Source organism: Aulonocara sp. 'chitande type north' Nkhata Bay, linkage group LG12 (assembly GCF_057382095.1).
Source record: "Aulonocara sp. 'chitande type north' Nkhata Bay isolate Kocher_YH1m ecotype deep benthic linkage group LG12, A_spYH_male_GT1.1, whole genome shotgun sequence".
Lineage (NCBI taxonomy): Eukaryota > Metazoa > Chordata > Actinopteri > Cichliformes > Cichlidae > Aulonocara > Aulonocara sp. 'chitande type north' Nkhata Bay.
The window spans coordinates 37,411,378-37,429,083 of NC_141355.1; the positions used below are offsets into that span (position 1 = coordinate 37,411,378).

Genomic DNA, 17,706 nt, shown 5'->3' on the forward strand with positions numbered 1-17,706 from the left:
ATATTATGGAGCCAGAGGTTTTCTCCTGGGTGTAAAAAAGGTGCAGTTTAGATTTTAATTCGTCTTGCTAATGTCATTCCTCAAATGAATATTTACCACGAGTCCTTTCATATCTGCTAAAGTCCTGGAGGGGTTTGTGGGAACGTGTGAATGCCGATTTAAAGCAGAGTACCTGTGCTGAGTTGGTGTTGGTCTCCGTCTCTGGGACGTACGGGTAGTGGATGTAAAACATGTCATTGCGGACCATCTTCTTCCTCATTCGGCAGGGCCCCTCCGTCATTTCCAGCATAAACTTGTCCAAGTGGGAGCCGATTGGCGGGCCCCAGAGGCCTCGTTCACGCAGCAGCTCGTATTCGATGGATGCCCACTCCTCCGTCACGTATTTGAGGGCATTCTGCTGCCGCTGCGAGACGGAGAGGATGGACGAAGCAAGAGTGCGGTGAGTCACTTGAAAAAATACTGCTATGAATTATAAATGTCACGACTGCAACACTGGGCTGTGAAATGTAGCCGTCCAGAGTTTCTGTGTGGTCCTGCAGTCACATCAGACTGCACTGTTAGAGCACACTGGTTTGTGCTGACGCTGATCACAGAAATAACTTAAGGAAACTTTACAAAAATAAACTTTGTGCAAAGTTGTTCTTAACTTTTGCACAGGACCAACAGAAAGTTCCCACCTGGTAACCACATGTATGGATGCAGGATCTGTGTGATCACAGCTTAAAACCATCCAGGATGAGTACAAACACTAGCAAGCATGAGTGCAAGGCTGTTATAGCTAAATTCGATGTGTTTGTGCATTTACAGAAACTAATAAAATAACTTAAAGCCTTCAGTTTTAGTTTTTCATCACATTTGCCTTTACAACAAGCACATCTGCTGAATGTTTACTGAGAACAGGAGGGCAGCGTGGCTGTGAGTCACAACTTTTTACAGCTGTTCTGAACTTTGTAAGTTGCTCATTGTGCAATAACTGAAAAGACAGACACAAACTGTGAAAACAATAAAGTAAAAACAAAAACTACAAGAAGAAAATCACCTGTGAAAACTAGCTGAAGAGAAATCCAAAACAAAACTTACATCTGAACTCGTTTCCATATGAAACACTGTCATTTATTTATTCAGTAGCCTAGGAGTTACTGCACCTTACATTTTGTATGCAACCTTAATGGGAGATGAGATGCACTACCTCTTGATATTCCTTGTACTGCATGGCCACCAAGTCCCGGACAACAGCGATGTGTGTGAACATCCACTGGAAAGTCTCCTGTGGACCAGAAATACAAGCCTGTATTTGAAGCGCTCAGACTCAGAGAGTACACGTAAGTAAGAAATCGTGTGTATGTGTGCTTGTTGTTTTCCGTGTACCTGTGCAGACAGGCTGTTCTTATTCAGGCTGTTCTCCTTCTTGTTGCGCCGGACGCCGGTCAGCTTGGAGAGGCCGAAGCCGCTGCTGACTCTGGACAGTTTGGACTGAGTCGCTGGTGCCACTGCTTCCCCACGACTGATGTACTTTTTCTCATGAACTGATTGGCAGAAAAGAGAAAAGTACATTCAGTTTTTTTAACCTTGTGGTTATCTTAACAGTCTGCTGTTTACAGTAAAAGAAAACATGTAAGTCGATGACAGAGGGTGTTAATGCAATTTTATTACTTAAGTTAATCTGTAAAATTCGTGCTTAGTCTCTGTGCTCCAAAGGAAAAATGCACATTCCCTGATAGGAATGATGCAACAAAAATCTCCTTCCTCAGTTTGATGACTGCAGCTGCCCACAAAAAAAAAAAAATCAGACTCAAATTGGTAACGGAGAACGTTTGCCTTCAAAGTAAAAGTTGCACCACACTTTCCACAGCTTCACTGCCACACTACAGCGAGCAGCCTGCAAGTGTTTGCGGATAAGTCTGTGTCTTCCATGCAAAATACAGGCAACTGTGGCAAACAAAGTCATTGCACGAGGTTTCTGGTGCAGCACTGTAGACTTCTTAGCCACTTCTTTCACCCACTGACTGCCGACAACCTCCAACAACCACTACCAGCTGGTTCCTGAATACACATTTTCCTCTCTCTCTCTCAGTCTGTGGGGCTGAGGCCTGACCTGCACTGAAGCCAGTGAAAAGCAGAGGTTTCTCTTCTTCTACACAAAACAGATGTTCGACAATAACTGTAGAAAATCTGAAAAGTCTGAACTACTTTGATCTGCTGTGGGTTCACAGTTTTGGGCATGTTTCACAACCACAGCTCTGTGATGCAGAAGTTCAGCTTTCCCAGCAAGAGCACAACTTACTCGGGATGTCTCCAAGATTTAACTAACACAGAAGGTAAAGGGGATTTTGTGAGACAGAACAAGTATTTACAAATTTTAATTTAATCATATCTTCTCTCAAAAATAATGCTCCTTCTACCACAGATATTTCATAAGTGCTTAGCAAAGGAAAAACATCTTAGGGCCTTTTCTACAAATTCAAAGAGAACTTCTAACAACATCTGGTTGCCTGCCAAAGAGCCTGGATCAGCAGTAGTGATGGGATTTCCGGCTCTTTTTAGAGAGCCGGCTCTTTCGGTTCGGCTCACTAAAAAGAGCCGGCTCTTTCGGCTCCGAACCGGCTCTTCAGGTTGTTTTGTTGCTTTAATTAATTTATTATTAACAATAATATAAAATTATGCACAAAAGGAATTACTAACGTAAAAACAAGTGGTTTTATTTATATATGTTTATATATAAATATATGCGGTGGCCCCTAGAGACAAAACACGTACAAACTCCAAAACACATTTCTAGCATGAACTGAACATTGAAAGCATGTGTGTATTGTTTGTGTATTTATACACAGGCACTCATATATATATTCAAATAATTTAAAAAAAAGTTCATTTACCTGTTATTACCACACACCAAATCCGGTCGTTGGTACTTGCTGGCTTGTGTAGCCACAAGATAACAAAGGCTCAACACTGCGCCCAGCATCCTGGAGCACTTCTGTTGTTCTTTTGTACGTGTTTTGAGTTTTTATATGCTTCTGAGTTTTTACGTGCTTCGGAGTTTGTACGTGTTTTTACGTGTTTTGGAGTTTGTACGTGTTTTTACGTGTTTTGGAGTTTGTACATGCTTCAGAGTTCGTACGTGATTTGAAGTTTGTATGTGCTTTGTCTCTAGGGGCCACCGTAAATATACTTTTATTTATTCACTCCACATAAAATGTAATAAATAAATCATATAATACAAAAATCAACTATTCACATTTCAACTTTTAACTATTTAAATTTTCAGCTTTTTCCTTTCACAAATTTAAAGTGAAAAGAACACAAAACACTGCAAACCACAACACAATATAAATTATAATATGAAAACTAAAAGAACATGCATATTCTCTGTCATATGGACCTGCATGAATAAACTTTCTCAATCCTTTATCATCTGCAACCGAAAATAGTTGTGGATGATTACTATACCTTTCTAATGTTGTTGTCCCTGCCTCTCTTTCTCTCTCTCTGGCTCTGTTCCTGTGCTACTGAGTGTAACTACCGCCCCTCCCCCCTCTGCCCAGCATAAAGCACAAGGCTCGCCTGCAGAGTGAAGCGGGAAAAAAGTGCGAGAGAGAGGCTGAGAGAAAGAAAAAAAAAACCCACGTGACGGCTCGCGATAAGGAGCCGGCTCGTTCACGTCAAAGAGCCGGCTCTAAGAGCCATTTCGTTCGCGAACGACCCATCACTAATCAGCAGACGAGTCAAAACTTGGCTGGTGGATGACAGTCATTTACCAATCTGCTTACATAAGCAATAGCTTAGCTAAAAAGACAGCAGATCAGAAAATAACAAGCTCTGTCTGCAGGGGGTTACTTTATTTTGTCAAACAAAAAGAGGCTGACCTAGTTATCTCAAGGTTGCATGAGCAACACTCAGCTACTCAAAGCAGAGAAAAACAAAAAGTGAGCTAAAGTAGGGAGCAGAAAGACTGCGTGCTTATTCCTCTGCATGTGTTTTTCACAGTGTTACTGACCCAGGTGGTTCTGCCAGCTCTTCAGGGCCGGCTCTTCCAAAGCGGGACGGGCTGTGGCGATGTCCACGTGTCCTCTGTCATTGCAGGGCAGAGACACTTTGAAGATGTCCTCCAGCATCTGGCGCTTGCTGTGCATCAGCTCCGTCCACACACGGTTCACCGCCTTCAGCAGGAGCTGCCGCCCTGCAGAGGAACCACGATAATGAGTTTTCCTGTCTGTTTTTGTGCAGAGCAGTTGTAAAATTCCTTTGCAACACATAAAATATTCATTAAGCTCTCCCTCCATCTCTGTCTGTAATTCACCCACATTCACCTCCCCCACAAGCACAGAACAGAACATCTAAGCACATGCCGCACCACAACATACAAAAATACAAGCGTTACACCTCAGCGACTTTCTGGGTTATTTTCACAGCTGATATATGAAGACGAGTGTTTCTAAGGCAAGAACAAACTCATTGGACTTTAAAATTACGAGTGAGGGGACTGATTGATGGTAAAACAACTGCAGGAGACGTCGCTCTTTCAGACAGATCTCTAAACCACTCGGGTTATTTTTGCACTCCTCGCATTTTCTCGTATCCTCTAATTTCTATTGTGTATCTTTAACTGTTCATGATCATCTGTTTTGCTTGTCATTTAAATACTCCAAATCACTGTTAATCATAGCTGGGCCTAAATGATTTATAAAGTGTAAATAAACTGAAGTTATTCTGTTATATAGAGGATGTGCCACACAAGAAAGTGACAACAGTATCTGGGCAGAGGTCATCGAGGTCAGAGTGGCTCTGCACGCAGTCAAACACACTTAAACACACGAATCTGTCTCACCCTCGCTGACGTCGTGGCTGTGCGTGGTGTCAGACTCGTTCTCCGCGGGCATCATGACGTGCCAGGTCGTCATCCTGGCCTCCGCCTCCAAACCGAAGCCGTCCACACTACTGCACACAAACACACACACAGGAGCTGAGTACCATGCTGCCCTGCATAGAACTGAGAGGAGGGTTTGATTATTTGGCTTCTCCACGGCAAACAGGTCTGATCTCTGCAGTCAAACACAGCGCTGTGTTAGAGAAGGTTGTGTTCACCACATGGCTGGACATCCAGTCTGTCCACACCTGCTGCTGTGTGAGGAAAGAAATGTTGTTTTTTTCCCCAGAACCAGATACATCCCCTGCTATCACAATCCACCAGCATGTGAGCAAACCTGACAAAGTCCAGGTTTCAGAAAATAAACATAAGGAGGTGTGACCTGGCGGTAATTAGTTATACAAACATTCCTGCGAGGGAGACTCAGATAATCTCACCGAGTTTAACTACAAGAACGGCAAAACAGTAAACAAAATAAACACACGATGCAAACTTTTCTTCTGTCTTCTGTGCAGAAAAAAAAGGACAATGATTTGTGTTTTTTCTGTTTTCTAACCCTTTACATCATTGTCCTTTGCAAACAGAAGTTGTGACATAACCATAGAAAACGTGTTTGTTGATTATTTATTCCATGCCTAGCTCTTCTGTTTTATCAGGACATGTGGACAATCCAGAGCTCTTCTGCACTATGAAATCTGTTGAACACCTTTAAGTGTGATTCTGAAAACATGCTAAACACTCCTATTTACAGTTTATTTAAAACAAAAACCAGCTTTTAAATCAAAGCATCCAAATAAAGTACCATCTGTGCACAGTGGCCACAACCAGCACAGCTTTAAGAGCTACGGCAGCACAGATAAAGCAATCAGCGCAACAAACTGGCAAAGCAACATTTCACTAAAGCCCTTCATTAACATGTCTTAATGCATCTCATCTATATGTGTGTTTACAACCCAAGAATATTATTACTTTTGACCTTTTTCTTTACAGGATTTACCACTGAAGTATATTATTACTCAGCCTAATACATATTGAAAGAATGATACAGGAAAGAAAATTTAGTTCAACGTATGAATAATCAATATCAGAGTGTCTACATACACAGCACCTGCTGGTGTGATAGATGCACTTCTATAGTCTGTTGCTATTAATCAAAGTAAAAAGCCTACAGCAGCCTCCATGTAAAGAACGTACCTCCCGCTGTGCAGGCAGATGAAGCAGTGAGCTAGGCAGGCCACAAAGTCCTGGTCGTGGTTGCCTGGCCCGAGCACCAGGTTGCGGTTGACGGTCAGGACCCGCAGGGCATCCAGCAGGGCCACCTGCTGTGCTACCGTCTTGTGGGGTCGGCAGAGCTGGTAGAGCACCGTCCGGTTCAGACAGTGGTAGATAGTGTCGAGAGAAAGTCCCTGCGAACGCCTCTTAGACTGGAGAATTTGGAGCGGGAGGAAAACAAGCGAGAAGCAGTTATGGCTGTTTAATGCTATGAAGTGCATGTGAATAAAGCTGCTGACGAAATATTTCTGCAGGAGGAGATTTGTGTTTGTAACGGGGCTACACTGAGTTAGGAATGCAGAGGATTGTGAACGTAGCTTTAGTATTGGAATGCTGCTTAAGGGCCTCAAAGGGCCTTATTTGAAAAGTCTGCTATTTATAAACATGTGTTTAGACTTTAAATCAATACTCTGCATGTTCATACTCAAGTGTGCTCTAACAGTACGCTCCAGATTTTGGAGCTTCCTGTTTTGTGTTAAAGCAAAACTGTGAGAAAACCAGTTTTAAGCCCGAAACAGAAGAAGTCTTAAAAATTGAAAATGAATATTATTTACATAGAAAACCTCTTTTCTAGTCTTACAGACAAATACATTTGGGACTGTTGGAATAAACTGGAGCACCTGGTGTTCACTCACACACCTGCAGGAAGTACCACACCGTGCCACCCATCACACATCTTTTCCTTTTAATCGACCACTTTGTTAAGGAGCAACTCCAGCTGGAGTTACTCCAGAGAAAACTGAGTAGAAAGTGGGTACATTTCAAAATGACTGACGAAATCAATAACAAATATATTCCAGTTCCAAACTGTGCGCCTCAGGATGAAATGGATGGCCATCGAATCCACTGAGGGATATTTCCAGGATTCAGGGACTGCATTATGGCTCGAAAAATGAATTACTGAAAATAATCTGCTTATCTTCTCAGCTGCACAGCAATGTGTACACAAACCACCGCAAAAAAGGGAAGACAAAGTCCATGCACGACTCATTTTAATACGTTGCTAAAAGCATTTCCATGTAAGCATACGCATGGGGTACCACTGCAACCCTTATTTAGAATAACAAAACAAAGAAACTGAATCTAATAAGCAGCAAATATAAGAAACACACCTCAGCAGCCAAATCTCATTCTGTGCCCATCTCATACAAAAATGAGGCCTGCAGGACCCCGTCTATCTGATTTGCTCCAGCATCACTTTGCACTGGTTGCATTAACTGCAAGACGACTAAAGGACTGTTTTCCTTCTTATTCCAGTTCAGGCGTCACAGACGCCGTCTCTCTGCCTCCGGCCTCTTCAGGAAAATGTCAGTCTGACAATGCAGGCTGCTCCCAACAATACAGGATTTACATTATGCTGTGTTTGTGAATCTAATGACTATTAAATGTGTGTACAAACCAGACAAAATACTAGTGCCTCCAGCTACACAATGTGAGTACATAAAGGGAGGACGTACGCTGCCTTAGACAGACAGAGACTTTCCGTTTGTATAACATCTGAAAACACTGGATTTATTTGGGTGAATCTACATTTTGGACCATCAGCTGACCAAAAACAGCCTGAGGTCATTTTGCTTGTACCTGTCCAATGAGCTGCACGATGAAGTCCACCACCAGCTTGGAGTCCTTGTTGAACATGCCCTGCCACAGCTTGTCCACCACCCGCTGGGTGAAGTAGAAGACGTTGTTGACCAAAATCTGATAACTGCCCCCGCTGCTGAGGGGCAACGAGGCATCTTCGCCTGGAGAGAGAGTCAGTCACACATCTGTTAGAGGGTTTCCAGATTATGATGGTGAATACCACCAAAATAGGAAAAAGAGTTTAAGAAGGCTCTCTGGTTTTTATTATTTCAGTTAACATTTTTTCACCCTTAGTTTTTATTAACTATGAGCTCACTGACACTGCCTGATGGAGGTGCAAGTGAAAACCTGGTTACACCTGCCAGCTACGCAGCTCAAAGTCTGTGTGACTTCTGATTGGTCCCATACGAGAATAGAGGAAGTGCATGCCTGGTGAATACACAGGACATGAGCGGGCGTCGCGCTGGTCTGTATTTCCAGGAGTAAGGAGGCCTCACGCTGCAAGCGTTTCCCCCTCATTACAGTAGAAACTGTTCGAGTGTAAAAACAGCAGCTTTTTAAAAATGCATTACATGATTGAACAAAACTAAGCATCTCACGCCTCTGCAAACAGATATTACCTTTGAGATTTAGCAGAACAGTGTGACGGGAATATGGGTTTTATTGATTATTTTGTGTTCTACTAAGGAAACAAAGAAAGGTAAGTGAGATGATTTTTGCTGTCTCACATTTTTTGAAGCGCACAGATTTTCTTTTCTTCCTCAGATAGATGCAGGACGATACTCTAAGCACAACAGAAACTCCTGAAGGTGCTTGCAGATCTCCGGCCTTCACATTGTGATTTGCTGACTCATGATGCCTCCATCACAGTTTTGTTCAAAGCCAAAGAAAGAGTTAAGCTGTCCTGCAGCATGCTTATGTACAAGAGCAGGATTTAAGCAATAAGAATGGACCTAATGAGCAGGGTGTCCGAACTAACTGTAGACTCCAGGGAAATAGGTGAGAAAATGCCATCAGTGATAGTGATGATACATTACACCCCTGCCTCTAGTTTGGAGGTGAGAGAAGGAACCAAAACTTTAGTCTGCTGACCTAGAAGGACATCAGCAGCCAGTAGATGCTCCATGACGCTGTCCAGGATGTTGGACTGAAACTCCTTCTGCTGAGTCCTGGTGGAGCGCTCCGGGGAAGCCTGAAAAAACCAACATAAAAGGGAAAAGTAAGCAACAGCCATGTTAGAGTGTTTCCTATCCATGCATCTGGAATGTGGGTTCATGTCTGTGTTCTTACCTCCAGCAGCATATCAATGATGGGTGTCTGCTTGCTGGCTGGGGTCATGCAGAGGTTGTCCATGATCAGAACCCTCATGAAGTCAAAGACATATTTTTTGGCCGGGTGGTTGGTCAGGGACGTCTTGGAGCCCACGTTGCAGTATTCAGACTGGCTGCGGTTCATGCCAGAGTCCCCAGTGAAGGCCTTGAACTCTTCGGTGGGAGAACTCGCTTCATCGTCCAAATCACTGACCTACAAAGAATGTGACCTTTATCAAGATCATCTTTCATGAACAGATCATTGTTTCCTCCAAGTTCTTGCTGCTCTGACTTGTGGAAATCTTAGCCATACATCTTAATTCAAAGGCTAGCACACTGCAGCTGTCCCCAAACACCTTTTATTGTGAGGAAACAAACTGGAGAGCAAGATAAGAGGGCCCATGGCTCAGAAGGGCAATAAGTTACAGTTTTACTGAGCCAGAAGGGATATTTACAGCGTACCTGTTGTGTGTTGATGGGACTAAAAATCAGAACGTGTGATCACAGCAAATTAAACTCTACATTTTTGTGGAGATGAAACGCTACTAGTTAGATATTGGAGCAATTTTAGGTCAAGATTATTTTCACTGCAAGTTCTTCCCTTGTGCAGAATTTAATTTCTATTTCGAGTTGCTTAAGTGAAAAAATAAAGGACAGACTTACCATCTCAGAGTACGGTCTGATGTTGAAGGGAAAGACAGCGGCTGCCAGGGCACAGAGGAACTCTGGGCTGTGCCACATTGGTGCAAGGTCGGACACGTTGTGGTAAAGGTATCTAAAGAACTGCATGAGTGTTACTGGGTACTCCCTGAGCCAGGAACCTTCCTCCTCTGACTGCCAAGGCTGGAAAGAGACAAAAGATGCAACGCAATGAAACCTGGAGAAGAATTTCCATTAAAGTCTCAGCAGTTTAACAGTTCAAATCTCAGACTGATGCAAAAAATAAATAAAAAGTCTTTTCAGAGCAGTTATTGACACTAAGCCCACGGGCGGTCTAGTGAAGCTTCTCATGCAGGGGATGAGCGCGCTAAAGGTGACGGGAGATTAGAAGAAAAACCTTCACAGAATCCAGACTGATCATAATCACATGTGAGTGCTTTTCAAGCTTGCTGTTAGGAACTGTTAAAACATGCACTTCTATGAAAAGGGCCTTGAATTTAATGAGCAAATAATGGCTTAAAAAGGTTCAACAATTATCCCAAAAGCTTTTTGTAGTCAAGTAGAAATCGCTGTGCAATCTTCCACTGTCTTTACACAAAAAACAAGCTTTGTGAAACTGGCTGCAGATTAATGTTCGTGTTTAGGAAACTACATTGGTAAAACACTTATTTAGAGCATGTGCTACTGTAGAGGAAGCAGGAAATGACCAAAAAAATAAAAAAATCAAGAAACCAACGCGTCTGAAGGTTTAGAGGTTCTCACCAGGTTAAGCATGCTGCGCAGCATGGCCAGCAGCAGGAAAGCAGCCTCAGTACAAACGCTATGGATGGAGGCCACCACCGTCCCACTGGATGCCGGCACACCAAAGATGAAGGTCCAGATAGAGTCCAGATCAAACTGAGAGAACAAACACAGACACTGGGTTTGGGTCACACAGATACATGTAAATCTAATTAAACGAGTCCACTTTTGTATTTATTCATTAGCTGGTTTGACAGGTCAAATTCAGGTTTAAAAGTGAACCCATTATGCTCTTCCTCATTCAGCGTGGTAATCCCTGTGTTGCTTCTGCTGTCTTAGCTCTGTAAACCTTCTGTTTGAACAGGAGGTCGGTGGGGCAACAGAGGGCCGGCTGATTCAAAGCACTGGTCCTCTCACTGTTGGCTGGGTCCCACTGGTAAGATATAAAATGCATAACTGCAGAGTGGATGACCTGAGGGGGTACTCCATGGCCAAGTATGAGATAAATAAGGATAATTCTGAACTGTGAATCGTGCAAAGTTCCCTAAAGAGTCGGTCTATCCAGCCTGTGATGGTTATCCGAGTTCGGGTTAAAGGGGCAACCGTCTAAGCAGAGATGCTCAGACTTCCCTCTCCCTGCCCACCTCAAGCTCTTCTGGGGGACAACGAGGCCTTCCAAAGGCCCAGAGACATAATCTCAATCTAACCCTCCACCACCTTTTTCTGTCTGAGAAACACGGCCTCAGACTTTGAAGTGCTTCTTCAATGAATTCAATGAAGTCCTGAGCAGCGACTCCAAGAATCCTCAATTCACTGACACTGTACTCTGACTTGAAGGTGCAGGGACTCTAAAAAGTCCAAGAATACAAATCTGGAGCTGGAAATGAGCAGCATAGGTCCACTTTAAGCCCTGAGGCTAACAAACGTGTTTAGTTATTATTATTAAAGAAGGTTGGGTATACTAACATGTACCTGCAGGCTGTCTGGGAGCTCGATGACAGGCTGCTGCAGGAAGAGAGCCATGAGCAGGAAGTAGAGTTCGGGTACGTTGGTGTGTTTGGGCAGCAGTGTCTGCAGAACAGGGAATCCTGGGAAATGGCAAGCGTCCCGGTTGATCTCCCGCAATGTGGAGCGCCCGCCGGCACTGCGACCCACGTTGAATCCTAAAAAGAAAGTTGAGAGAGTGAATGTTAAAAATAAAGCACAAAGGTAAAAGGGTGGCACCCTATGACTACTGCACCTGTAGGCAGCTCTACATGCAGGTGTAGTGCCCACTTTTGGGTTTAATGAAGCAAAGCTATGAAGGAGATGGCTGCAGTAAAAATCCAGGACTAAACTAACACAATCAATCAAAGCCAAACAGATTTGTTACACTAAAAGAAAAACTCCAAATCTGAATAAAACTAAGGACTTCTACCTGATAGCGCTCATTCTGTTAGAGCAAGTCTCTAATGGGGAGTTTCCAGCGCTAAAGCAATGGTTCTCAACCTGGATGTTTGCAGGAGTGTTATGGTGTAATAAATACAAATAAAAGACCGAAGTAGGGCTGGGCCATATTATACCGTTCCCATATCGCGATAGAATATGGGTAAAACATGCATGCGCAGTGCCTTTGTTTTCATACGCACATGGCCGAAAAAGCATGGCGGCAACGGAGAATGAGAATGGAGAAGGCGGATCGTTGAGTGAAACGGATGAACCAGAATAGGTTTGTGAAAATGGTGCCACTTCAGTGATGTGGAACTGGTTTGGTGTTTGTCCGTCAGATCGTTCAGGTCCCAAAGTCAAACGAACACTGCAGCGTCACTGAGAGTTAAAAACTGTCTAAATTCTTTCATCTTTAATAAAACGATCAGCATTGCTGCTTTACCAGGTGTAACTATGAAGTTTAGCATCCAGGCATCCATGAAAACAGAATTTATTACATTTAACGGAGTTAGAAGTTAGCAGGAGGTTAGCGGAAGTTAGCTCGCTAGTTACCTCAGCATGATATTGCATGTTCTGACTGAGAGATTTCTGAAAAAATTCAAACGTACAGCTCTGCTATCACTTACAACATAAATGAAGACAGGAAACTAAACAGCAGTGACGTTTGTAGGGTTACTGAAGTTGGGCTAGCTGGTATATAATGATGTGCTACGTGATCGCTAGCGACTCAGCTATGTTAGCATAACATAAACAGTGAAGCTGGAGGACGAACGCTAACACTTTTCCACTCGATAAAAGTTAAGGTGAAGGTTCCTCATGGTTAGAGACAAATACAGTCGCATGGCAGGATGCTGTAAACGGACCAAACTTCAGTCAGAAGAACAACTGAGACAATCCATCCACAATACGAGGTTAGTGATTAATATACTGCAACAACATGGGAATAGAGCAGCTGTGATAGAATACAGCATTAATGAATCAATGGTACAGAAGTGGAGGAAGCAAGAAGAATGAGTTGAGTAAAGTTTGATTTATCTGACTGCTTTGTTTCACTTAATGTGTCTTATAATCCCGTGCACCTTATGGTCTGAAAATACATATTTGACTTTTTTATTTGGCACACTGCAGTTTAATGTTGCAAAGCACCTCTTTTTAACTTCAGTGGATATTATACATGGTTATGTTCAGGATATGTTTATATAGGTTTAATGCACATAAAACAGCTGCTTGTTTAAGTGAAAATACATGGATGGGGTTTTTTTGCGCTAGCAAAGTTGTGGAGTTGCATTTTGTCTCGCATCAATTATATCGTCAGTTATATCGTTATCGCAAATTTTCAAATCTATATCGTGATAAATATTTTTGGCCATATCTCCCTGCTCTAGACAGAAGTTTTATGGAAATATTAAAGCAAACATCAACATCTGAAATTATTCCAGGCTGGTAAATCCAGTTTTGAAGAATCAGAATGGTTTTTACGCCTGAGCAATGAGAAGGTTGAAAACCACTAAGTTCAAAAGGAACTATGGCATGATGCAGCAGCAGGGGAGAGCGGGAGGGTGAAAATGAGAGAACCAACCCTTGGCTGTTCGGCGCACAAACTGTGCAGCTCTCTGTTTGCTGAACGAAGGCCAACTCCGACGGAAAGCGTTGCCAGAATGAGGAGAGGCGTCTGCTGAGCCATGTTACAACATACAGTATTTACCTTGGAAATCACGATTTCTTACTTGTGACTGTTCTAAGAGCGGGTGCTTACAGGTTTGAACGTCTGGAGCTAATACACGCACACATCCCTCAAAGGCGAGTGCCTAATGTTAACCAAATCCAGCCTCTCAGCTCCAATTTTGTGCTGCGATGACAGCGAACCCACGCTGCTGCACTCACCCAGCACTGTGCCGATCTTATTGGTCAGGACGGAGTCGGTGTGGTCCAGCCAGCCTCCTCCGCACAGGCCCTCTTTGAAGCGGTTGAGGATCGACTGATTGGACAGCAGCACCACCAGGATCCACAGAGCTGCCGTCACTGTGGTGGAGTGGAGATGTTCTTCCATGAACATCAGGAGCCAATCAAAGCCCAGCGTTCGCACCAGCTCCTCACACGCCCTGCAGGGAGAAAAAGTTTTGCAGGTTTACTGTTACTTTAATATCAGTTCTTTTCACAACATTTTAAATACTTTGTCAATATTTCTGCTTCTGCTTGCTCATTATATCAACCAGTGTCATTATAATCTCCATCTCTGTCAGCCGCTGGGCATATTGCCATTATTTGAGTCAAGTTGAGCCATATTCCAGTAATAACTGGAGCTAAATAGCTTTTTAATGATAAAAGTCTTTAAAAGATCAAAGAACAAGAATAATGTTGTGTGGCGCTTTTATGATTGATTATTCATAGTTTTCAAAATAAATAGACAGCCTGAGAGTTTGCATTTTAACTTGAAGCTTTCAGGATGAGCAGATATGACAGAAGGAGCAAATAACAACACCCAAGGCTAGAAAAATTAAAAATGCTAGTTGGCTTAGTTTGCAAAACTGCAGTTCCTCAACTGCCCACTTGGGGTGCCTCCAAGCTCAGACCATATAAAAGTGTTTTCACTGTTGCAGTCTCTGCGCTTTGAGGCAGGAAGTGATGAATGAGCAGCAGATCTTTTTTTGACCATTTATGTACCCAACTTTACACAAATAAGTAAGCACGATCCCAGAGCTCTGTGCTCCAGAGTGAAATCAGAGTATGTTAGTTAGGAATTATTATTAGCAGATATGTGTGTCTGTACCCCTGCAGTCTGTGGATGGTCATTAAGCTACAAGCATAACTTTACTTCTCTAGTTCAACGTGGCATGGCTCTAACTGCTATTTTTTTAATCTATACAACGTCTGGAGGAGAGCGGTGTCTTACTGGGCATTAACTGTGCACTTCTCTTTCGTGGTGAAAAGCAGTTTAAGAAGGCTGTCCAGCAGTCGATTTCTCAGCAGAATGAGGTTTGCTGATAGGAGGCCACCAAAGTCATCATCATTTCCTGCAGATGCACCAAATGTTTCATATTTATTAAGGATAGAAAAACAGTCAAGCACTGACCATATACTTTTGGCCACACGTTATTTAGGATAGAGGTGCAAGAAGTCAGATCAACACTAATATCACTCATACCTCCGTCTATCTTCTCCTCATTATTGATTTCCATGACAACAAACTTCTCACACACGGCAAATGTGGGAAGAGTGGAGGAGATGAACTGGCCGAACCTGTGGAGACAGCAAACGGTCTTATGCTGCACTGGCATGGATCATCATCACCGACGTTCACGTAGCGGCTACACGAGCGCGTTCTTACCGCAGCAGGTCGTACGGGTTGGGGAAGCCTTGCAGCAGCAGACTGAGCACGTTGCTGATGGCGGCGACAGTGGGCTGGGACAGCGTGGTGTCTCTCAGGGTGAGCAGCAGTCGTGGGATGAGCTGAAACTCTCTCAGGAGTTTAGCATTTTTAGCCGCCTCACTATTCGACACAGTCAGCAAAACACACAGTGAGACGCTTTCACGTTAAAATGAAAATAATTGTGCCAATCAGCAGTTACAAAAAAATAAAAGTCATTTTATTCTTCATGTGATCTGTTTCTTGTTCAGGGAAACTTCCTTCTGACACTTGCCTGGATTCTGTCAGCAGTTCAATGAAGTGCTCGAACAGAGACAGATGGAGCTCGTAGGGAGCGTGCAGCCAAACCTGAGGAGCAGACGGAGCAGACTCAGACCCTGCCGCACAACTCATTTCTGGCAGCACAAACTTCTGGCACAGAGTAGCTCAGTTCCTTAACACTTCAACATCAAAAAAACACTTTTTTTCCCTTTCCTGTTCTAACAAATGCAAAAATATACCTGCAAACTCTCCGTTTTATTAGCCGAGACGGGTTTAAGTGGAACAAGACTTTTATCAATGCTAAATAGGCAAGCTTTCTTTGACAGCTGCACACTAATGTCCTTATTTCAGTTGGCTCACAAGCATTATGGGTCAACGGGCCCTGTAAACACTCACCTCAAAGTCACACAGTAGGTCCTGGAAGGCCGTGGAGTTGGGGATGATGGAGGTTTCGTGGCCGCTGTCAACTGTTCCCACCAGAGAGAAGGTGAGGTGGAGGATGTGGCTGTTTAGCAGCGAGCGCTTCTTCTTTAGGAGCATAGCCAGCAACTAAGGAGGAAGACAAAACAAATACACATTTACAAATGTTGAAGTAACGGGACACAAGCTTTGTGTACAGACTTAAACTTGGCTTTCAGTCTGTGAACTCATTGCTGGGTCATATTCACATTAATCACACTGTCACTAACAGTAGTCTGTGCTTAGTCTGACACAGAAACACATTCAAAAAATATGTAACTGGAGACAAATGAGCATCCATCCATCTTCCGCTTATCTGGGGCCGGGTTGTGGGGGCAGCAGCCTAAGCAGAAAAGCCCAGACCTCCCTCTCCCCAGCCACCTCCTCCAGCTTATCCGGGGGAGCACCAAGGCGTTCCCAGGCCAGTCAAGAGATATAATCTCTCCAGTGTGTCCTGGGTCTGCCCTGGGGCTCCTGCCAGTGGGACATGCCTAAAACACCTCACCCAGCGAACCACCTTAACTGGCTCCTTTCGATGTGGAGGAGCAGCGGCTCTACTCTGAGCCCCTCCCGGATGGCTGAGCTCCTCACCCTATCTCTAAGCGAGAGGCCAGCCACCCTTCAGAGGAAGCTCATTTCCCCGATCTTGTTCTTTCGGTCACTACCCACATCTCGTAACCATAGGTGAGGGTAGGGACATGGATCAACTGTTAAATAGAGAGCTTCGCTGTTACACAGCTCCCTCTTCGCCACGACGGATCGGTACAGCGTCCGCATCACTGCAGCTGCCGCAGCAATCGTCTGTCGATCTCCCGCTTCCTTCTCCCATCACTCGGACAAATGAGCATTTTGTAAACAAATTTAGAAAAGTAGAAGCAACACCATTAAAGTACAACGGAGAGCATTTATTCACACACCACGTGTGTGAATAAATGCTGTGCAAATCGCACTATTCATTTAAACACTACAGTGTTTAAATGTGAGAGAAGCGAATGCCTTGCGTCCCAATTTACGAATGTTTGGATGGCAATTTTTTAGAAAAACTCAGTAATTATCCTGGAAATGTAACTAAAACTTTTAATTTAAGTTTTAATAACTTACCTGGTAACCTTTGATGCGCTCCATCTCCTTACTGGCCAGCGGGTTGCTTTTTACAACACACACTAAAGCCTTGACAGCCGCATACAGTCCCTCCACATCTGACGCCATGGCAACCAGACCCAAAATGGCCGCTGCCCCTCCCACATACTGCAGGTTGGTGGCCACAGGTTTGGGCACGAATGCACGAACACCTGACGGAGGGAGAAAGAGAACAAGTGAGTTTTCATCCACTAGAGAACAGCGTGTGGTATTCTGAGTCGCGCAGATTTGGTTTACCTAAATATCCAATCACAGCAGCTCCGATGGTGCGTGCGGGACCATTAAGGTGACCGGCGGCATTGTGAATCAGTTTTACTGGAGTGGCATTTTCATGAGAGGACACGGCGAGCTGAAGAAGATGGAAAAGAAATGACAGAAATTAAAAACACACACACACACACCTCAAGTATGTCTCCAGACGGCAACTCGACGGTTACTTTTAAACTCTCTACTTCGTCAGAGCCGCTTTCACACAACTTTGCACCATTTCCTCATTTGTTAGTCAAACGTTTGTTGCTGTGGATGTTTGTCTATGAGTAAGAATGTTTTACTGTTAGACGCTGCAGTCTTGCACCAAGATCTGATCAAAAGCTTTACTGAGCTGAAATGAAATATTGGAT

General features: G+C 43.7%; 1 protein-coding gene across 8 annotated transcripts in view; it reads right to left on the minus strand.

The window, feature by feature from the left end:
- wdfy3 (WD repeat and FYVE domain containing 3) overlaps positions 1-17,706 on the minus strand; it is a 120,867-nt gene that overhangs the window by 20,999 nt on the left and 82,162 nt on the right. For 4 of the 8 annotated variants that reach the window (XM_086315479.1, XM_086315480.1, XM_086315477.1 and 1 more), the window contains 21 exons: positions 17,324-17,435; positions 17,048-17,238; positions 15,884-16,036; positions 15,501-15,574; positions 15,188-15,349; positions 15,005-15,099; positions 14,753-14,873; positions 13,744-13,961; positions 13,439-13,531; positions 11,398-11,594; positions 10,453-10,587; positions 9,694-9,873; positions 9,011-9,244; positions 8,813-8,912; positions 7,721-7,881; positions 6,062-6,291; positions 4,829-4,938; positions 3,998-4,180; positions 1,369-1,526; positions 1,190-1,267; positions 173-403 (listed from right to left, as the gene is read on the minus strand). In XM_086315479.1, the coding sequence (XP_086171605.1) occupies positions 173-403; positions 1,190-1,267; positions 1,369-1,526; positions 3,998-4,180; positions 4,829-4,938; positions 6,062-6,291; positions 7,721-7,881; positions 8,813-8,912; positions 9,011-9,244; positions 9,694-9,873; positions 10,453-10,587; positions 11,398-11,594; positions 13,439-13,531; positions 13,744-13,961; positions 14,753-14,873; positions 15,005-15,099; positions 15,188-15,349; positions 15,501-15,574; positions 15,884-16,036; positions 17,048-17,238; positions 17,324-17,435 (3,216 nt within the window). The remainder of the gene's footprint in view (positions 1-172; positions 404-1,189; positions 1,268-1,368; positions 1,527-3,997; positions 4,181-4,828; positions 4,939-6,061; positions 6,292-7,720; positions 7,882-8,812; positions 8,913-9,010; positions 9,245-9,693; positions 9,874-10,452; positions 10,588-11,397; positions 11,595-13,438; positions 13,532-13,743; positions 13,962-14,752; positions 14,874-15,004; positions 15,100-15,187; positions 15,350-15,500; positions 15,575-15,883; positions 16,037-17,047; positions 17,239-17,323; positions 17,436-17,706) is intronic. The other 4 variants (XM_086315484.1, XM_086315481.1, XM_086315478.1 and 1 more) reach the window with 3 other exon arrangements.